We start from the raw sequence: 19,827 nt of genomic DNA on the forward strand, positions 1-19,827 counted from the left end.
TCCCCTCCAGCTCCCTGCTGTGGCTGGGAAAGCAGCCGAGGACGGCCCAGGTCCTTGAGTCCTGCATTCATGTGAGGGGCCCCGAGCAGTCTCGCTCTTGCCTTCAGCCTGGCACAGCCCTGGCCACTGCAGCCTCAAGGGGAGTGAGCCAGGAAATGAGAGGTCCCTGTGTCTCTCTGCCTTTCAAGTAAAAACAAACAAACTAAAACAAACAACGCTTGAGCCACTGCAGAAGCTCTGCCTGGTCCTCACGGCCCAGCACTGTTCCCCAGGGTCCGCTCCCTCTGTGCGGCCATAACCCCAGCCAGGCAGGTGTTCACTGTCCCTGTGGGGGCTCCTTCTGAGACCCAGCCCCAGGGGTAGGCAGTGCCTCCCCCGACTGCCCACCAACTCCCTCATCCCTCCCTGCCACGGCACGCCACAGCCAAGGACCCAACTCCTTGGCCAAACACCTCAGCACGAGCCATCGCACACCTGTGTTGGGCTCCTCCCACTGCAGCCCAGCAGGCACACACAGCAGGGCAGACTGGCCCAGGAGAGGCCTCAGGAAGAGCGGGCAGAGGCCGTAAGCTCACACGCTCCCGTGTCCACACCCGGGGACAGTGCCAGAGCCAGCATCCCATACGGGCCCTGCTCCCCATCCAGCTCCCTGCTGTGTCCTGGGAAAGCAGAGGAGGACAGCTCAACAGTTTGGGTCCTGTACCACGGGGGAGACCCTGGGCTCCTGGCTTGGGCCCAGGCTAGCTGGCTGTCGGGGCCACGTGAGCCAGCAGACAGAATAACTCTTTCTCTGTGTCTCTTGTCTTTGTGTAACTCTGCCTTTAAGACAAATAATAAAAATAACCCTTCAACTATAAAGCTTCATGCTGACACTGGGGGTGCTGGCTGTGCTGGACACCCCATCATGCTGCATGGCCCCTGGGAGTCCTGACCTGGAGCTCACCCCTCTCTCCTGCCTAGGGACCCCCGCATCAAGGCTGCAGGCTCTCACGCCTGCACCTGGCCAAGCCAGCCTCACACCTTCCATTTCTACCAGCCCCTGGAAGTCACGGACAGCGTGGTGGCCGTGGCTCCAGTCCAGGTGGTCAGTGCAGATTGTGGTGGTGCTATCAGAGGACTGCACATCTCCCACCCCGCAGGCCACAGCCATTGCAGACACGCGCGCACACTACGAACCACAAACCGTAGACCACTAGTAAGCACTTCAATAACTTAAAAACTCAAAACGGAGTAGCAAATCCAGACAGCGAGGGGAAGGGGGAGTGCTGCCACCTGCTGGTTCCTGACCTAAACAGCGGCGAAGCTGGGGCTGGAGTTGCGGTGGCCAGCAATTCAGGGTCCCTCGGCTGCTGCCTCAGGTCTGGCAAGGCAGGGAGTGGCATCCCAGGCACCACCTTGGCATGCGGCCTGTGGCACGGCGGGATCCTGCCTCCTGCTGGAACGTTCCCCCAGCAGCTAGCACAGGGAGGGCCGGCCAGCCCTGGACGCTCTGGACCCGTCCCTGAGAGGTCCCCCACACGGGCCCTTCACGCGCACAGACACCCCACACGGGCCCTTCACGTGCAGACACCCCACACGGGCCCTTCACGTGCAGACACCCCACACGGGCCCTTCACGTGCACAGACACCCCACACGGGCCTTCACGTGCAGACACCCCACACGGGCCCTTCACGCGCAGACACCCCACACGGGCCCTTCACGCGCGGACACCCCACACGGGCCCTTCCCGCGCGGACACCCCACACGGGCCCTTCACGTGCAGAAACCCCACACGGGCCCTTCACGTGCACAGACACCCCACACGGGCCCTTCACGTGCACAGACACCCCACACGGGCCCTTCACGCGCAGACACCCCACACGGGCCCTTCACGTGCAGACACCCCACACGGGCCCTTCACGTGCACAGACACCCCACACGGGCCCTTCACGCGCAGACACCCCACACGGGCCCTTCACGTGCACAGACACCCCACAGGGGCCCTTCCCGCGCACAGACACCCCACACGGGCCCTTCACGCGCACAGACACCCCACACGGGCCCTTCACGCGCAGACACCCCACACGGGCCCTTCACGCGCAGACACCCCACACGGGCCCTTCACGTGCACAGACACCCCACACGGGCCCTTCACGCGCAGACACCCCACACGGGCCCTTCACGCGCAGACACCCCACACGGGCCCTTCACGCGCAGACACCCCACACGGGCCCTTCACGTGCAGACACCCCACATGGGCCCTTCACGTGCACAGAAACCCCACACGGGCCTTCACGTGCACAGACACCCCACACGGGCCCTTCACGCGCACAGACACCCCACACGGGCCCTTCACGTGCACAGACACCCCACACGGGCCCTTCACGCGCTGACACCCCACACGGGCCCTTCACGTGCACAGACACCCCACACGGGCCCTTCACGTGCACAGACACCCCACACGGGCCCTTCACGCGCTGACACCCCACACGGGCCTTCACGTGCACAGAAACCCCACAGGGGCCCTTCACGTGCAGACACCCCACACGGGCCCTTCACGTGCAGACACCCCACACGGGCCCTTCACGCGCAGACACCCCACAAGGGCCCTTCACGTGCAGAGACACCCCACACGGGCCCTTCACGTGCACAGACACCCCACACGGGCCTTCACGTGCACAGAAACCCCACAGGGGCCCTTCACGTGCAGACACCCCAAACTGGCCCTTCACGCCCTTCACGCGCACAGACACCCCGCGTGGTCCCTCCCGTGCCCCTCTTCCCGTGAGGGCAGCCTGTGGCCTGTTGTCGCACCTGGGCCTGGACACTGCCCAGGCCTCCCTCCTGCCGACCGACGCAGTGAGGCTGGGAAGGGGTTGAGGTCCCTGCTCTGTGCGGCCGGCCTGCACTGCGCGGCCAGCACACGGGGGTCTCGGCCCTCGCCTCCCACGCCCCCGGCGCCCCCCATGCTGGGACGGGCCCTCTTCCGCTCAGGGGGCCCAGGAGAACCCCGACACCCGACGACGGAGGCGAGGCCCTGCACCGAAGGCCGGTGGGGGGAGGGCTTCGTTCTCCGCAACTCAGTCTAAATGCTTAAAAACACGTCGAGCACTGCACACCCGCGGAAGCCCCCGGCGGTGACACTTTGGTGGGGCCGGGAGCGCACACCCGTCAGAGCCCGTCCTGCCCCGGGCCCCGCCGCCCGGGAAGGGGCCAGAGGCCGAGGTCGGGGAGCCCAGCGCCTCGATGCCGCCCGCGGCCCCGCAGCCCGGAAGCCCGCCAGCCCCGCCCCGCCAGTCCGCCAGCCCCGCCCCGCCGACACCGCCCCGGAAGTCCGCCAGCCCCGCCGACCCCGCCCCGGAAGCCCGCCAGCCCCGCCTCGCAAATCCCGCCCTCGCGCCTGTGCAGTTCGTCCCCGGCGACAAGGGGCGGGCTCAGTGTCGGCAGCCCATGGTTCGATCCCGCTCATTGGCTGAGAGATGAAGCGTGGGCGTGGCCCGGTGCTGATTAGGCGCCGCGTGAGCCACCGGGTGCGCGTGGGCCAATCGCGTGGCAGGCGGGGCGGTCCGCCGGTGCCCACAGTCGGCAGTCCGGGCGCACTGGCGTGCGAGCATGGCTTCGGCCGAGCCCCCGGTGGTCGTGACCTGCAGCGCCCCGGTCAACATCGCCGTCATCAAGTACTGTGAGTGCCGCGGCCGGGGGTCGTGCCCCGCGCACCATGGCCACCCGGTGGTCCTGGGAGGGCCCGGGGCGGGGTCCACCGGGGCCGGCTGGACAGGCCAGGGCAGAGGCGCAGCCCGCCTGGGACCGGCCTGGGGCTCCCGGTGAGCCTGTGGTGTCCGCTGCAGGGGGCAAGCGAGATGAGGAGCTGGTCCTTCCGATCAACTCGTCCCTGAGCGTCACCCTGCACCAGGACCAGGTGGGTGTGCACGGCCTGCCATGCCCTGGCCAGGCTGTGTGGTCAGCCGCCGGCTCGGCCAGGGGCCCTGAGGTGGCCCTGTGCTTTCTCCCAGCTCAAGACGACCACGACGGCCGCCATCAGCAAGGACTTCTCGGAGGATCGGGTCTGGCTGAACGGCCAGGAGCAGGACGTGAGGCAGCCGCGGCTCCAGGCCTGCCTGCAGGAGAGTGAGTCGGGGTGTCCCTCCATGGGGGCAGCGTGCATCTCCGGAGTAGGGGTGGCCTCAGCTGAGCTCGGCCAGGGCACCACCCGACTCTTCTCCTGGCCCGCAGTCCGCCGTCTGGCCCGCAAGCGGAGGAGCACGCAGGACGGGGACTCGCCGCCTCCACGCCTGAGCTACAAGGTGCACGTCGCGTCTGAAAACAACTTCCCCACGGCTGCGGGCCTGGCCTCCTCGGCGGCGGGCTACGCCTGCCTCGGTGGGTACCCCGGCTGGCGGGCGGGTCTGTCTCTGCACATGGGGACTGCCTGCCTCGGTGGGTACCCCGGCTGGCGGGCGGGCCTGCCTCTGCACATGGGGACTGCCTGCCTCGGTGGGTACCCCGGCTGGCGGGCGGGCCTGCCTCTGCACATGGGGACTGCCTGCCTCGGTGGGTACCCCGGCTGGCGGGCGGGCCTGCCTCTGCACATGGGGACTGCCTGCCTCGGTGGGTACCCCGGCTGGCGGGCGGGTCTGTCTCTGCACATGGGGACTGCCTGCCTCGGTGGGTACCCCGGCTGGCGGGTGGGCCTGCCTCTGCACATGGGGACTGCCTGCCTCGGTGGGTACCCCGGCTGGCGGGTGGGCCTGCCTGCCTCGGTGGGTACCCCGGCTGGCGGGCGGGTCTGTCTCTGCACATGGGGACTGCCTGCCTCGGTGGGTACCCCGGCTGGCGGGCGGGTCTGTCTCTGCCCACCACATCCTCCTGCAGGCCTCCCTGGGCCGGTCAGACTTGGAAACCTCCTCTGCACAGCTGCCCCAGGCTCCGAGGGTGTCCTCAGGGGTCGGCCCTGTCCTCTCGGCCAGCCAGGCATGGCTGCCTGCAGGGAGGGCTCACCTGGCCTTCGTCCAGCCGGGGACTCCATGGCTGTCCCTGAATCACCCTTGGCAACGGGGCGTGGGCCAGGCTAAGATGATAACTCCAAGGGGCAGCAGGCCTGCTTGTGGGCCCTTAGCCTTGGGCCCCGCCCCTCCCACCACTCAGACAAATCCCCTGTTGCTGGTTTGCTGTCCCCCAGGGCCTCTTGGGCAGTGAGCATCTGGCCCCCCGCGCCAGGACACGTGCCTCGGAGATGCCCAGGGGGCAGTGCCACGTTGGAGGCCAGCGTGGCCCAGAGCCTGGGGGGTATTGCCCCGTGGAGTTGTGCTCACTCCCTGTCCACCACCCCCATGCTTGCAGCTTACACGCTGGCCCGGGCCTACGGGGTGGATGGCGACCTCTCAGAAGTGGCTCGCCGGGGCTCAGGCAGTGCTTGCCGGAGCCTGCACGGGGGCTTCGTGGAGTGGCAGATGGGGACGCGGGCTGATGGCAAGGACAGCGTGGCACAGCCCGTGGCCCCGGAGTCCCACTGGCCCCAGCTGCGAGTGCTCATTCTGGTGGTGAGTGGAGCGGACTGGGAGGCTGGCCGGGGCCCCTGCCTGTCCCAGAGCACACGGGGCGGCCCCCGGGGTGTGGGGCTGGGGCGGGCCGCCTAGCAGCGGGTGGCCCAGCTCTGTGTGCCTGGGACAGGTGAGTGCAGACAGGAAGCTGATGGGCAGCACGGTGGGCATGCAGACCAGCGTGGAGACCAGTGCTCTGCTCAAGGTACGCGCGGCCGGGAGGGGCGGCCCTGTGCAATCAGGCCGCGCCTCTCCCGCAGCCCAGCCAGGAAACCTGTCCTTGCAGTTCCGGGCCGAGGCGGTGGTGCCCACGCGCATGCGGGAGATGGCCCGCTGCGTCCTGGAGCGCGACTTCCAGGCCTTCGCCCAGCTCACCATGAAGGACAGTAACCAGTTCCACGCCACGTGCCTCGACACCTTCCCGCCCATCTCCTACCTCAACGACACCTCCAGACGCATCATCCATCTGGTGCACCGCTTCAACGCGCACCACGGGCAGACCAAGGTGGGTCAGCCGCACGCAAGCTCCCGCCCGCCCCCAGCCCCGGGCCCTGCTGGGCAACCGGGGCATCTGCCTTGACCTCCAGGTGGCGTACACGTTTGATGCCGGCCCCAACGCCGTCATCTTCACGCTGGACGACACTGTGGCCGAGTTTGTGGCTGCCGTGAAGCACAGCTTCCCGCCCGAGGCCAACGGAGACAAGTGAGTGACCCGTCCTGTGCCAGGCCAGCGGGCTCCAAGGCCGGGGGCTCCACAGGGCCTACACTCACACCTTCCCATCTCCCAGGTTTCTGAAGGGGCTGCAGGTGGCAAATGTGCCCCTCTCGGACGAGTTGAAGACCGCCCTGGCCCTGGAACCCATGCCTGGCGGGGTCAAGTACATCATTTCCACCCAGGTGAGGTGGGCCTGCTGGACAGCTCTGCCCCACATCCCATCTCGTGTGACGGACGGGGCTGCGGGCAGGAGGAAGGCCCCCCGTGTTAACCCACCTGCACGGCCTGCGACCATCACCCACAACTGGGTCTCTTGCAGGTGGGGCCTGGGCCCCAAGTCCTGGATGACCCCGAGGCTCACCTCCTGGGCCCTGACGGCCTGCTAAGGTCAAGACCAGCCGCTTGATTCCCACACCCGCAGGAGAGTGTCCTCGCTGGGACTCGAGGCTCCTGGCTTGGCCTGGCAGTGGGCCAGCCTGACCGCCAGCCCGCGTGCAGTGGTGCTCCCTGAAGGCCCAGTGGGCTCAGGGCAGCAGTGGTGACTGACGGGAATAAACCAGGACAGCTGCTGCCTGCCTGCTTGCACTCTGTCCTTCCTCCCCTGTGAGCGCCTCCTCCTGCCTGCCTCTGGGTCCAGGGGAGAAGGGAAGGGGGTGTAGGAGCTATGGCCCCTGGGGAGGGGACTGTGCCCAGACGTGGACCCGGCCTGGCCTCCTGCCTCACTCAGGGGCTGGGGTGTGTTCAGGCCCCGGGAGACAGCCCTGTCTGCAGCCAGGGTTAGGGTTAGGCCCCTGGTCCCTGTCCTGTCCAGGGGCACAGGCAAGCTCCGCCTGCGTGGGGGTGGGGACAGCCCCGCTTGCCTGGGCCTGGATGGAGGCCGGCGGGGCGGGGCGGAGGGGCGGGCCGAGGCGGGGCGACGGCGGTCAGGTCTCACAGCCGAGCAGCGAGCGGGTGCGAGTGCGTGCGAGTGCGGAGCGCGATGGGGCAGATCGAGTGGGCCATGTGGGCCAACGAGCAGGCGCTGGCGTCCGGCCTGAGTGAGTGCGCGCCCAGCGGGGTGGGCAGGGGCCAGCACCCGAGGCGCGGACGCCCGGAGAGGCCCGGAGGAGGAAGTGCCTCTGGGCCCCGATGGTTTCCGGGTCGCTGGGAAAGCCCCCGCCCCGCTCGTGGGATAGAGCAGGGGTGGGTGGGCGCAGGGCCAGGCTGGGCTCCCTCGGGGGTGTGCAGTGGGGAGGGGCACTACCCCCTCCCCCTGGTGTGGCGGAGGGGGCTCAGTCCTGGGTGGGCAAGCCTGGGTGGGGGAGGGTGGCCGACATCAGTGGGCTCTGTAGGGTGCTCTGGGGCACTGCCAGAGGCGCAGGGTGTTGGGTGGGAAGGGGCCAGCTGGGGAGAGCTTGGTGGGCACTGCCCTGACTTGCAAGGGCCAGCAGCATGGTGGGGAGCACAGAAGGCCCTGTGGGACTGCCACCTGCCTGCCTCACACAGCTGCAACTTCCTCTTCCCTCCCAGCCACCCCAGGAAGTGGCAGGCCTGGGGGTCCCAGCCCCCATTAGAGCAGGTAGCCATGTCCAGGGATGCAGGCCCTGCCGGAGTCGTCTCTGACCGGGCAGTAGGAACCTCCAGCCACACTCAGCCTCTGCCCCAGGCCAGGCAGTGAGCCCACGGCAAGATATGGCAGCTGGCTCTGGCCACGTCCTGCCCACCCCAGCAGCACAGTGACCCCCTGCAGTGCCCTGCCACCGGCTCCCTGGCATCACTGAGTCCCAGCCTGGCTTGGCAGCCTCTGAACCCTACCGGGGACCGTGAGCCCCACCCTGCCTCTCACTGCTCCCTGCACAAGCAGGGAGTGTCCCAGTGGTGTCCACCCCGGCACCAACAGAGGCCCCGGAAGATGACCTTACGCCCTGGAGATGAATCAGCTGCCCTGGGTGACTGCAGGAGGAAGCACTCTGTCTTCCCACAGTGCCCACAGGGACAAACGGCAGAGTTAAACGGCAGTGTGGGGTCGGAGGGCTCAGGAGCGCACGCAGTGGGGTCTAGGACGCAGCTGTGGCTGAGCTGCCAGCAGCAAGCTGGGCACAGCGTCATGCCCAGAGCATCTGCAGAGGTGGGGCCTCTGGCCTGGAGACACGGGCAGGGGGTCAGGACAGCGGGGCAGGGGGCCTTCCTCCTCCTAGGAAGCCACGGACCAACCCAGAGCCTGTCAGTTCTGGCTTCTGCCAGCGCCTGCCCGGAAGGTGCAACAAGGGCTCCAGCACTCGGGCCCCCATCCACAGGGGAGAGCTGGTTCACTCCCAGCCAGGAGCCTCTTCTGGCCTCCCACCTCCCACACGGGCACAGGGGCCCAAGCACCTGGGCCAAACTCCTCCCCTTCCTAGGTCATCAGTGGGGAAGCAGGCAGGGGGAACTGCAGGGACTCCAACTGGCACCGTATGGGATGCTGGTGACAGGCAGCAGCTTCACGCACTAGGCCACAATGTCAACTGCAGCTTCTGGGTCACAGGGAACACTCATACCGACAAACCTCAGGGGAACACGGGCAGGAGATTCCACAACCCCATGGGAGCTGGCAGCACATGCTCCGATACTGCCGCTGTGCACGCCAGGCCCCTGGCTGCCTCTGCAAACCAGAGGGCACCTTACACAGCCCAGCCTGGCACTGCGCTCGTGGCGAAGGGCAGGGAGCAAGCTGTGGGCAGGGCAGGGCCGCGCAGAGGGGCTGACCAGGCTAAGCTTCCAGGAGGGCGCTCCCCTCTGCTGGCTAGCTCCCAGGATGGCTCCACTGCCAGGCGGATGCCGGAAGGTCCCCAACGTGGGCACAAGGGCCCAAGCGCTCGGGCCTTCCCCCGCCATTAGCAGGGAGCTGGGTCGGCGGTGGAGCCTCCGGTGCCCAGGGAGCGAGGGGGGCTGACCACTCGGGATGTTGGGGGAAGCCAGTGTGGGGCAGAAGAGAGGGCATGCCCGGGCACTGCTCACCCGCACGTGCCCACCCACAGTTCTCATCACCGGGGGCATCGTGGCCACCGCCGGCCGCTTCACCCAGTGGTACTTCGGCACCTACTCCATGTATCCTTCCGCAGAAGGCGATTGGGGTGCCATGCGGGCGGGGCTGGGCACCCCTGCGCCTTTCCTTAACCCAGGGCGCAGCGCAGCCGGCGCGCTCGTGTGCCTGCTGGAGTACCCGCGCGGCCGGAGGGCCAAGGGCTCCACCATGGAGCGCTGGTGAGTGCGCCCCCTCGCCCTGCACGGCCCTGGCTGGGCGGCCGGGCAGCGGCTGAGCCTGTGCCCTCCCCGCAGCGGACAGAGGTACCTGACCGCCGTGCTCAAGCTCCTGGGGCCCCTCACCAGGAACTACTACTTCCGTGCCGCCCTGCACCTCGCGTGAGTGGGGCGGTGGGCCCTGGGCGGGACTGGCAGCTGCCGGGGCCAGGCACGAGCAGGCAGTAACTGCACTGTGCCCTCCTCCAGGCTGTCGGTGCCTGCAGGCTTCCTGCTCTCCACCATCCTGGGCACCGCCTGCCTGGTCATCGCCAGCATCATCTACCTGCTGGTGAGTGAGGGCCCCGAGCCCTCCCACGTGTCCCACGGCCAAGAGCAAGTGTTCATCCACCTTCCCCAGGGCGAGGCAGGGCGGGCCCAGAGCCGGTCTCTCACTAGCGGCAGGCGCCCCTGCGGCCTGCCAGGCCATGGGGAGCCAGGTCCTGGGGTTCGGGGTGTGAGCACTTGAAGAGCAGGCTTTGCCTCGAAGGTGGGGAGGTCGGGCTCCCAGGCAGGGTCCAGCCAGCCCCCCTGTGTTCCCAGGCGGCAGTTCGTGGTGAGCAGTGGACCCCCATCGAACCCCGGCCCAAGGAGCGGCCCCAGGTGGGGGGCACCATCAAGCAGCCACCCACCAACCCCCCTCCTCGGCCCCCCGCCGAGGCCCGCAGGAAGCCCACGGAGGAAGATGTGGCGGCCCCCCCCCCAGGCGGCCCTCAGGTCAACCCTGTCCCCGTGACGGATGAGGTCGTGTGACTGTCCCCTATGAGCCCAGGGACGCCATGTGCTACAATAAACACAGCAAACGCCCACGTGTTGTGTCTGTGCGGGGGGCTTTCTGGGGTCAGGGCTGCGGCAGCCCCCGAGACCTGCACCCTCCTGAAAGCCGGCAAGCCAGAGCCCTCCCTGCCCCCTCACCAGACCCCCAAAGTGCTCAGGAAGGGAGTCTGGCTCTGCTGGCGGCTACCAAGGCTCCCCCCCACTGTGGTGTCCCCCACTCTCCCAGCCTCAGCCGAGCGTGCTCCTGGGCCTAGCGGAGTGGCCACTTGGCGTCACCTGTGGCCGACCTGCTGCCCTCCCCGGCCAACACACAGCCCCCACAGGTCTGCGTTGGACCCCCCTCAGCGGCCCCGGCGCCTCTGCACCTCCAGCCCCCACCTGCCACCCCTGCCCGGCCACCTCGTGGCCTCACTGACCTGGCTGTGGCTCCGCTGCCCTCAGTGCTGTCCGACACCCGGGTCTCCGCCCGGTCCCGGGCTTGTTGCTTTGTCTTCAGTGCTGTCACTCGATGGGAGCTCTTCAGCACGTGTGGAACTGAGTCCTCCCAGGTGCTCAGCAAATGCTGCTTCCTCCAACAAGCCCTCCCTGACTGCTCCCTGTTGATATGCCTGGAGTGAGCCACCATTTCTCACCTGGCAGGGGCCAGGCGACCGTCCTTCAGTGGGGGGCCGGGGCAGCAGTTGCGGGCTGCCTGCCGACCGCAGGCATGGGCAGGGCCATCCTGGTGGCCCGTGGCCTGGCAGAATACCCAGAACCCACAGCTGAGGTGGACACGGGCCGGCCGACTGAGGTGCTGCTGCGGCGGGAGGAGACCATCAGCGGGAGCGTCAGGTGTGCTGGGAGCCGAGGGCCACACCTGTGCGCCTCACGCCCCCGTGCTGCCTCGCACCTTCCCAGGCCGACGGAGCACCTGGGCGGGGGAGGCGAGCCAAAACGCGGCCACGGTGCTGCACTCGACCAACGTGTTTACTCCTGACGACAGGCGGGCTCACGGCGCCAACTGCCGAGGGAAGGCCCCATGGGGTTATAAATAACCAATAAATAGACATAAATAGGAGGGTGGGCCCGGCCACCGTCACCGCACGGACCTGGGCAGCACGCAGGTGCAGCCAACCGGCACGCGGATGAACTCGGCCTGGAAGGCGAAGGCCCCGTGGCGGGCGCAGGGCCGGCGGCGCAGCACCAGCAGGCTCTGGTGCAGCTGCACCGAGTTGAGCGCCGGCGTCTCGCGGCCCGTCCTGGCGCTGATGCAGCCCCGGCACAGGCACTCGGCGAAGGCCAGCTTCTGGGGGTAGCGGCTCTCGTCCGTGTCCACGCTGTGGGGCACATGGCCGTGAGGTTCCGGCCCCCTCCTCCCCTCCCTCCAGCCCAGCCAGGCCTTGCCGCGACCCTCACCGGTATCTCCAGGGTGAGATGGAGCGCTGGTGGGTCTCAGCCTCCAACACCTCCTCAGACCTCAGCACCGGGCACTGGCTGGCGGCCTGGAGCCCCTCGGGCTGCCCCCGCTGGCCTGCTGCCTCCAGGCTGGGCACCAGTGCCACGGGCAAGGCCTGCTCCCACCTGGCACTCTGAGCCAGCAGGTGTGGGGGCGCCTGGTTGGACAGCAGTTCTTCGGCCGAGTAGCAGCGCAGGGCCCCTCGGCTGTGGGTGTGGGCAGCCCCCCAGAGGGGCAGCCAGGCCAGGAGCAGGAAGCCAGCGAGGATCTGGGGAAAGGTGGGGGGACCATCAGGGAGTCCTCGCTCCCCTTTCCAACCTGTCTTGGCAAGAGGGGATGTGGAGGCCCAGTGGAGCCAGCTGCCCCTCCCCCCAGCCCCCACTTTTGGATCAAGGACTGGGGTGGGGCTCACCATTCTGGCGGCCGCGGCAGCACTTGTCAGGCACCTGACTCCTGGCAGTGGTCCCAGCGAGCAGCTGGTGGCCAACCTGGCTGCAGCCGGCCTTTATACCTGGGCCACACCTGGGGAAAATCCGACCGTTTCCCCTTGGGAAGTGCCCAGCCCGGAGTGCTTCCCTCTCCTGCCCCTTGGTCTCCTGCCCTGGGCACCCCCACCCAGCACCCGGTGGGGCGTCCCACAGTGGCCTGTCCATGATGCTCCCCCGTGTGTGGGGGGACCTTACTCCCGGCCGCTGCAGCGGTCAAGGCTGGCTCTGACTGTCCAAGCTGATCAAGACAAGGTGCTTGCAGGCCTGGGGGAGGACAAGGCAGGTGTGGGTGGGGACTTGGGGTCCTCAGCTCTGCATCCCATTACTGTCAGTTTCTTTTTCTTTTAAAGCAGGAGCCAGGGGCTCCTTTGGGTCTCCCACCTGGACGTTGGGGACCCAACAGCTAGAGCCATACTGCTGCCTGTCTGGGTGGGATGGGGCTTGGCAGGCCTGCAGGGGACACAGCAGCTTCAGGGCCCGGTGCGGGGCCTGCCCCCTCTGCCTTTCCTGTGGGATGGAGCCAGCCAGCTGGCCTGGGGGGCCTGGATATGATGTACAGGATGGAGGCAGTAGAGGCCGAGGGGAAGAGCACTAGGAGAGCCGGGCAGCTGGCCATGCTCCTGCTGGCAGGTGCTAAACCTACACACTGACTGCTCTGCCTTGGGGGCTCAGAGTAGACCCTGCCCGGGGCTTGACTGGGGAAGCCCACCCCAGCACAGGGGCTTACCTGCCTCGGGTTCCTCCTGCGGACTTGCAGGGTGAAGCTTGGGAAGGGGCCAGGTGCACGCACTTCTGCAGGGCACAGACCACTGCCCAGATCCCGGTCGGGATGGGGCCCTGGCAGACGCCTCCAACAGGTGGGTGCTTGGCCTGAGGCAGGCAGGCCAGGATGCCCTCTCCCAGGGCCCTCCTAGTTGGTGAGTAGAGTGGAGCGTGACCCAGTAAGACCTGAAGGTCTGTGCCGCACCCCCAGCCCCACAGAGCAGCGGCTGGACACGTGCTGCAGTCACCCCAGACAGGAACCACAGTCCTATCTCCTTTGCAGAGGGTCCCCCACTGCCCCCCAGCCCCACCTGCCTGAGGGGGTCATGGGGTGGACAAGGGGTAGGGCTGCAGAGCAAGGGTGTGGGTGTGCAGCGCTCAGGGCCGCTAGCAAGTTGGGAAGCTCCTGGTGTTGCCCAGTCCCACCCATGGTCCCCAGCGCTGCCAGCGGGAAGAGGCCAACACACACAGGGCGGGACAGTCTCCCACGGGCGCTGAGGCAAACGCAGAAGTCCCAGCTTGGGCAAGAATGGAAACCCGACGAGGAGGAAGTGGCAGTGCAGAGGCCCCGGCCCCGCCCCAGCAGCTGCCACCCGCCCAGTGGCCCTCACCTCAAGGCCCCAGGTGTGGGTTGCTGTTGGCTCAGTCGCCCCCAGCCCAGGAGGCGCTGTGCCCGAGCTGGGGTCGGACCTGCAGAAACCCACTCACAGCCATGCTGGTCCCTGCTACTCCTGCCCTGGGATGGCTTCTGTTTCTTATTTGCTTTAGGGGCTAGTGCAATGCCCCTATTATCTAATCCTCTGCTCCACTTCCCATCCAGCTCCCTGCCTGTGGCCTGGGGAAGCAGTGGAGGACAGCCCAGGCCTTGGGACCCTGCACCTGTGTGGGAGACCCGGAAGAGGCTCCTGGCTCCTGGCTTCAGATTGCACTGGCTGAGTTGCAAAAGGCTGTTGCGGCCATAGTGGATAGAATATCTTTGGTCTCTGCTTCCCTAAATTTGCCTCTCCAATAGTGTTTAAAACAAATTTATTCTTACTGGAAAGGCAGATTTTACAGAAAGCTCTTCCATCTGCTGGTTCACTCCCCAAATGGCCATAACATCCAGACCTGAGCTGATCAGAAGATGGTGCCAGGAAGCTTGTCCAGGTCTCCGGCACAGGGAGCTGGATGGAAGCAGTCAGGATACAACCGGTGTCCATAAGGGGTGCCAGTGCTGCAGGCGGAGGGTGAGCGCGGGCACCCAGCCCCTGGCCCGGAGGACTCCCCACCATGCCTGGGCACTGGCTGCAACCTGGGGCCTTAACAGGAAGTTGCTTTGAGGGGGCATAGTACCCCTCCTTGGGCAGCCTGTGCCACGGTTACAGGGTGGTAGCGTGGGCCCCTGGCTGGCGGGAACATGCTCCCTCCCTAGCAGACCCCTTCTCCCTGGGAGCTCTGAAGGACTTGGGGTGCAGCTGGGGACCAGGGTGGAGGGGGCCACTCGGCGGTGCAGCCAGACAGTCACAGCGTCACCGTGCACACAGCTGCTTATCAAAATATTTTATTTTAGGAGAACCCTCAAAAAAGACCCTCCACATTTGACGCCCCAACGACATCCTTGGCCTGTTTTTTTTTTAAGTCTTTTCTGTAATTTTTTTCTTTTTTAATCAACTAAAACAATTTGATGCTTAAAATAAAAGACAGAAAATGTCTCCCAGCCAGAATTTAGTCAAGAATATATATATATACATATATATATATATTTCCGATCCTGGGACAGGGAGAAGGGGAGAGGCCAGTGGTTCTAGGAGAATCTGGGGTTCGCACCGCTGCCGCTCAGCCTGCCCGGGGCGGGGCAGGGGGCTGCTGTGGCGGCTGGGCTGCGGGCAGGGCGTGTACTTTACATAAAATCCGAGCCCCCTGCCCGGGGGCCAGGTCTATCTGGGGGGGCCAAGACCTGACCTCATCTGCATCTCATGTGTGGCCTCTTTCCAGCTGAGAAAACCTTTTCTTTTAATTTTAAAAAAGAACTGCAGCCACAGTAAGGTGCAGCCGCAGACCCAGGCCGGCGGCCTACACCTTCCCAGGGATCTTGGCGCGCTTCCGCGCAATGGCGTCCTCCACCGCCTTCAGCTGCTTCAGGAGCTCCTCGCGCCGCGACAGTGTGCTGGCCTTGCCCGACTTGCTGCCTGCGCCAGCCTCCGAGGCCCTGCCAGGCACGCTGGTCACCTTGCTGGAGCTCTTAGACTGCGGCGACAGCTGGCGCTTCCTAGGGGCAGGTGCAACATGAGCCCCACAGCCCTCTCTGCAACACCACCTGGGGTTCCCTGTGGGGAGGGGGACTCACCTGTCCGCAGGGGCCGCAGGCGCTCTCGCGTTCTGGCCCCTCTGCCGCTCAGCCTTCGGGGAGCCCGGCCGGATGCCCGACTTGCGGTCCCGAGCACCTGAGGACAGGGCCACGTGAGGGCCAGTGGCTCTCAGCACCTACCAGGGTTTCTGCCCTTGACAGCGGGTGTGGACATGGAGTTCGCGGCCGTGTCAGACCCAAGGGCTTGCGCAGGAACCAGGGTCAGTGTGAGCCACCCTGGGGGGGACGGTCAGGCCCTGAGGTGACCCCACCCCACAGCACCTGGGGCTCACCTCGCTCTGGGGACAGGTTTGCCCGCTTGGCCGGAGGACTCTGCCGCTCCTTGTCTGACGGCTCATAGCGCTTCCTGCTCCCTTTGTCAGCCGCCTAAAACAAGACTGACATGAGGGTGCGCGGCTGGCCCAGGGCCCTCCGCCCGCACTGGCGCCTGCCCTTGGCTCCCCTAGGCCTGCAGTGCCCACAGGGCCACCCTCCTGCCAGTGCCCTGGGCCGGGCACTTCACACCGTCTCCTGCCCTGAGCTCTGAGGCAGCTCCGGAGGAACTGGTGGCCCCAGCGCGGGGACAGCAGCCTCACCTTGTTGAGCAGAGTTAGCTTAATCTCCTTGTGGGCCACGAAGGAGCCTTGTGCAGCCTGCCCTGGGGCTGCCTGCTGGGGCGTCGTGGATGCCTGCGAGGCCTTGCCCCCGGCCGGGGCTCTGGTGGACTTGGCCGGCTGGCTGGAGGAGTCCTTCTTCCGCTTGTCCTCCTTAGCCCCGTCCTCTCGCTTGGATTTTCCTGCCGAGGACACAGGCTCAGGCGTGGCTGTCCGCATGCGCCCTCATGGCCAAGTCTACGTTGAGCAGAGGCCCAAGGCACACATACCTTTCTCCTTCTTGGTTTGGGCTGGGGTTGGAGACCTCGAGCTGGCTGAGGACACGGGGCTGGCCAGATCCGCATACATGTCCTCCGAGTCCACACTGTGCACGGAGCTGCTGCTGGAGGTGGCGCTTGACACGGAGGACACACTGCTCACACTCAAGGACCTGCACACACACACACACACACCTGCACGTGAGGCGCTGCCCTGGCTGCGGGGGCGGGGAGTTCCGAGTGCCTGGGCCCACTCTGGTTCAGGGCCACGAGCAGTTTTCGGGGACTCCGGGAATGGACCCCCGTTCCCTTATCTGAGCCCGAAGCCCACATGCTGGCTTGTGTGCCAACAGGGCTGAGCTGCGGAGATGACATTCTGAGGGCAGAGCTCTGACTCGGCCGTGGTACAGAGCAGAAGCCCAGGCGACCAGGGTCCGGGAGAGCTCAGGCTCACCCTGTGGGAGGGTGGACAGCGCCTCAGGGGCTGCAAGTGCACAGCGTGGCTGTGTGGTGGGTGTGCCCCTGCCAGCACACAGCATTGCACTCAAGGGGAGGACAGACAGCCATTTCCACCGGATTCCCAGACCAGGCCCATTGGAAAGGGAACAGCTGGCTGCCAGGATCCCTCCCAGCAGGCTGGCCAGCTTCCCCCAGCCGGGTATGCATGGACAGGGCACCAGGGCCAGCTCTCAGAGCTGAGCGATCCACATGAGTCATGGTAGAGCCCTTGGCTCACAGCAGCCACTGGGATGCCTGCCTGCGGGCAGCGGGGAGCTGGGGAATGACCTGGACCGGGAGCTGGAGCCGCTGTAGCTGGAACCACTGCCACTGCCACTCAGAGTCCGCCTGCAACAGAAGAACAACCCTCAGAGCGGCTGTGGGCTCGCGCAGCTGCCGGGGCCAGCTGGAGCTCCGCCTGTCTCAGGTGACATCTACTGGGGCCAAGGCCACGAAGGGAGGGACCGGCTACAGCAGCTGGGCTGGACACGAGGTTTCAGGTTAAGGCTGGGCTTGCAGGCCCCCACTGCTCAGCCTGGGCTGTCCTTCCAATGGAGGCCAGTAGGCCAGACTGGCATCACCACCTGCTCGTGGTGGCTCCGAAGGAAGCTGGGGCAGCCTGCTCACCTCCTGGGGGGGGTCCTGGCTTGTCGCTCCTTCCTCCTTACTTCCCGGGGGTCTCCCTTGCCGGGCTCAGGGGCGAGAGCAGTGGTTTTGGTGGCCTGTGGTGCGGCAGGGGCCGCGGCTGGCTTCTTCACAGACTTCTCTCTGTAAGGTGGCAGGTGGCACTCACTCAGGGACCAGGGGGCCCAGCACTCCAGGCCTGACCCTGCAGGTTCCCCAGGGTCCCAGCACAGCGGCTTTGCCACGTCCTGGAATCATCTGTTCGTGCGAGGAATGGGACCCACGTGCAGGGGCGCCCAAAGACCCCGCGAGAAGTCACAGTGAGGACTTACCCTGCTCTCCCAGGAGGTGGGGCGGGCTCCCCCTTGGCTCTGATAGAAGGCCTGTGTGGGGATGGAGTTGGGGACGGGGATGGGGATGACGAGAAAGACCGCGACCTGGGGAACCAGGAGAAGTGTGAGTGTGAAACACTTGGCGCCCTCCTTCCCGCCGGGGCTGGAGCAGCCTGCGCTGCCACACAATGTGCAACGACCCACACTCGCCTCCCAGGGAAACCTGGCTGTGGAGGGCTGTCACTTCCTAGGCGTGCTCAGAGCGAGAGAGCTGGAAGCAGCAGGGTCCCAGGTCATGGGGCAGAGCGCCTAGGGGTGTGTGGGGGGTCAGAGGCCCACAGGTGACAGCACAGGCTTCGCTGGCCTGCGGCTGCATCACAGCAGGTTCTGATCAGCTCCACAGGCACTCGGGCGTTGGCAGGGCACATGCCAAGGGCTGGGTGAGGCAGCAGGGTCGCGATGTGGCTCCAGGGCAGCCTGCTTCACTGGGAGCAACCTGGGTGCTGCTGGAACCAGTCGGTGATCACCTCCAGGCCCAGAATGAGCCTGACAGAACTGCCACATAAGGCAGGCGCCTCTTGCAGTAAGGGACTTGGCAGGCCCAGCCCCCCCGCCCCTGGCCTCCGGCGAGAGCATAGGAGTGCCCGGGCAGAGCGTCAGACTGGCACCTCCTACACTCAGATGCCCATTGCTATGCCCAGGAATCTGTTCAGAGCTGTGTCCTGGTCCAGGAAGGACACCTGTGATGCCACTGGGCAGCGTGTGTACACATGTGGCCTCTGGCTAGTTGCGCAGCTGATGTGCCCAGGGTGCACTGCAGAGGGCCAGCAGCCCCCGGCTGGGTTTCCTCAGAACATCCTCTGGTCCCGGGGGAACCATGGCTGGCTCCTCGCCCCCTCCCACCTGGGCTTCTGCTAGCTAGGAGTGACAACTCTGGGGTTCTCTGGTCTCCAGAAGGAAGACAAGCACCTAGCAGACTGCCCAGGCTGCACCTGCTGCCCGGCCTCGCCAGGCCCAGGGACACACCTGGAGCGGCTGCCCGAGAAGGAGCTATGTCTGGAGGAGCGGCTGGAGTAGGAGCTGTAGGAGGAGGAGCGGGAGCGGGAGCGGGAGGAGCCCGAGCCGGAGTAGGACGAAGATCGTGAGGATGACCTGGAAGGGCAAGGAGCCGGATGGAAGCCTGACGTATGCCTGTGTGCTAACCGTGTCCATCTGCACAACTGTGAAAGCCGTGACTTCATACCCACCCTCACCCCCTGCTGGGCATGGCAGGGCTCACCCAGACCCACCCTCACGCGCTACTGGGCACAGCAGGGCTCACCCAGACCCACCCTCACCCCCTACTGGGCACGGCAGGGCTCACCCAGACCCACCCTCACGCCCTACTGGGCATGGCAGGGCTCACCCAGACCCACCCTCACGCCCTACTGGGCATGGCAGGGCTCACCCAGACCCCCCACCCTGAGGGCAGCCACCTGAGGCCTGTTCTCAGGGGGCTAGGCGAGTGGCACGGCTGAGTGATGACCCCACACTCCCTTCACGGCAGCCTGCCCAGCTGCCCCCAAGCTGCCCCCAGCCCTGACCTGAGCCGGATCCTCACCTGGAAGAGTTGGAGGCAGAGGCGGACGAGGCTGATGTTTTCCGCCGCCTTCGGGCACGGCTAGGAGACACCGACACCCCGAGCTTCTTCTTGGGGGACTTGGACCGGCGCCAAGGGTCCTTCCATTCGTCCGCCCGCTTCACCTGGGGCCCAGGGGCCGCGGCTTCCTTCCTGGGTGGCTCAGCTGGCCGGCTGCAATCAGAGGGATGGGGTGGGCAAGGGGTACAGATACCAGCACTTCACTCACACACCCCTCAGCAGGACAAGCAGTGCCCGCAGATGGCCTCAACCTCAATGCCGCCCCGTCAGGGAGCCAGCCTGACTGCCAGAGGAGAGGCGGCCTCCGCTCTGTGTCCAGTGCAGAGAGGCGGAACACATCTCGGTGGACCCAGAGAAGCAGCCATCATTTCTTGTTTTCAAGTGTAACGGCAAGTTTCTGAATGTGCAAGCCCATGCTTGCCCCTCTGCTCTGTGGTGACTGGCTGATGGGCTGCCCGGTGTGCCGGACCTCCCTGGAGCCAGGCGTGGCCTCTGGCATCAAGAGCCAACTGGGATGGAAGCTCTCTTTCTCTCTTTTTATAACTCTGCCTTTCAAATTAGAAGTAAGTAACTTTTATAAAA

At 66.3% G+C, this 19,827-nt stretch overlaps 4 protein-coding genes across 6 annotated transcripts in view; 2 read left to right on the forward strand and 2 right to left on the reverse strand.

Annotated features, from left to right (window-relative positions):
• The first annotated feature begins 3,556 nt into the window (after positions 1 to 3,556).
• MVD (mevalonate diphosphate decarboxylase) lies at positions 3,557 to 6,935 on the forward strand. Its single transcript, XM_040982241.1, has 10 exons — positions 3,557 to 3,662; positions 3,829 to 3,899; positions 3,994 to 4,108; positions 4,214 to 4,360; positions 5,321 to 5,520; positions 5,651 to 5,725; positions 5,807 to 6,025; positions 6,108 to 6,223; positions 6,309 to 6,417; positions 6,555 to 6,935. Exons 1-10 carry the CDS (start codon positions 3,593 to 3,595, stop codon positions 6,639 to 6,641), a joined length of 1,209 nt encoding a protein of 402 aa, XP_040838175.1. The 5' UTR covers positions 3,557 to 3,592; the 3' UTR covers positions 6,642 to 6,935.
• A 222-nt stretch (positions 6,936 to 7,157) lies between these two features.
• On the forward strand, positions 7,158 to 10,302 carry LOC121157845 (cytochrome b-245 light chain). Of its 2 annotated transcripts, XM_040982242.1 has the most exons (6): positions 7,158 to 7,272; positions 9,232 to 9,301; positions 9,383 to 9,457; positions 9,533 to 9,616; positions 9,704 to 9,785; positions 10,037 to 10,302. In XM_040982242.1, the coding sequence occupies exons 1-6, from the start codon at positions 7,215 to 7,217 to the stop codon at positions 10,244 to 10,246; spliced, it is 579 nt and encodes a 192-aa protein (XP_040838176.1). In that variant the 5' UTR covers positions 7,158 to 7,214; the 3' UTR covers positions 10,247 to 10,302. The 2 variants fall into 2 exon arrangements, with proteins under 2 accessions (XP_040838176.1, XP_040838177.1); XM_040982243.1 differs by lacking the exon at positions 9,533 to 9,616.
• A 1,043-nt stretch (positions 10,303 to 11,345) lies between these two features.
• On the reverse strand, positions 11,346 to 12,358 carry IL17C (interleukin 17C). The gene is made up of 4 exons (XM_040982147.1): positions 12,328 to 12,358; positions 12,118 to 12,216; positions 11,666 to 12,023; positions 11,346 to 11,586 (listed from the first exon to the last, which is right to left on the reverse strand). Exons 1-4 carry the CDS (start codon positions 12,356 to 12,358, stop codon positions 11,346 to 11,348), a joined length of 729 nt encoding a protein of 242 aa, XP_040838081.1.
• A 2,121-nt stretch (positions 12,359 to 14,479) lies between these two features.
• The window catches only part of ZC3H18 (zinc finger CCCH-type containing 18), a 32,500-nt gene continuing 27,152 nt past the window's right edge, over positions 14,480 to 19,827 (reverse strand). For both annotated transcript variants that reach the window (XM_040982246.1, XM_040982244.1), the window contains 10 exons: positions 19,207 to 19,398; positions 18,633 to 18,758; positions 17,607 to 17,711; positions 17,278 to 17,418; positions 16,939 to 16,998; positions 16,165 to 16,325; positions 15,878 to 16,077; positions 15,575 to 15,668; positions 15,282 to 15,378; positions 14,480 to 15,203 (listed from right to left, as the gene is read on the reverse strand). In XM_040982246.1, coding sequence (XP_040838180.1) covers positions 15,008 to 15,203; positions 15,282 to 15,378; positions 15,575 to 15,668; positions 15,878 to 16,077; positions 16,165 to 16,325; positions 16,939 to 16,998; positions 17,278 to 17,418; positions 17,607 to 17,711; positions 18,633 to 18,758; positions 19,207 to 19,398 — 1,372 coding nt within the window. In that variant the 3' untranslated portion in view covers positions 14,480 to 15,007. The remainder of the gene's footprint in view (positions 15,204 to 15,281; positions 15,379 to 15,574; positions 15,669 to 15,877; positions 16,078 to 16,164; positions 16,326 to 16,938; positions 16,999 to 17,277; positions 17,419 to 17,606; positions 17,712 to 18,632; positions 18,759 to 19,206; positions 19,399 to 19,827) is intronic.

The sequence above is a fragment of the Ochotona curzoniae genome, unplaced genomic scaffold (genome assembly GCF_017591425.1).
Source record: "Ochotona curzoniae isolate NIBS_2020 unplaced genomic scaffold, NIBS_Ocur_1.0 contig_3622, whole genome shotgun sequence".
NCBI classification, from domain to species: domain Eukaryota; kingdom Metazoa; phylum Chordata; class Mammalia; order Lagomorpha; family Ochotonidae; genus Ochotona; species Ochotona curzoniae.

Coding starts and splice junctions, on each gene's coding strand:
- MVD (XM_040982241.1), top strand. CDS start 3,593: ATGGCTTCGGCCGAGCCCCCGGTGGTCGTGACCTGCAGCGCCCCGGTC. Junction 3,663..3,828: donor CATCGCCGTCATCAAGTACT/GTGAGTGCCGCG, acceptor TGTCCGCTGCAG/GGGGCAAGCGAGATGAGGAG. Junction 5,726..5,806: donor AGACCAGTGCTCTGCTCAAG/GTACGCGCGGCC, acceptor CTGTCCTTGCAG/TTCCGGGCCGAGGCGGTGGT.
- LOC121157845 (XM_040982242.1), top strand. CDS start 7,215: ATGGGGCAGATCGAGTGGGCCATGTGGGCCAACGAGCAGGCGCTGGCG. Junction 7,273..9,231: donor GGCGCTGGCGTCCGGCCTGA/GTGAGTGCGCGC, acceptor GCCCACCCACAG/TTCTCATCACCGGGGGCATC. Junction 9,617..9,703: donor CGTGCCGCCCTGCACCTCGC/GTGAGTGGGGCG, acceptor GCCCTCCTCCAG/GCTGTCGGTGCCTGCAGGCT.
- IL17C (XM_040982147.1), bottom strand. CDS start 12,358: ATGGACAGGCCACTGTGGGACGCCCCACCGG. Junction 12,217..12,327: donor ACTGTGGGACGCCCCACCGG/GTGCTGGGTGGG, acceptor GGTGTGGCCCAG/GTATAAAGGCCGGCTGCAGC. Junction 11,587..11,665: donor ATCTCACCCTGGAGATACCG/GTGAGGGTCGCG, acceptor TGTGCCCCACAG/CGTGGACACGGACGAGAGCC.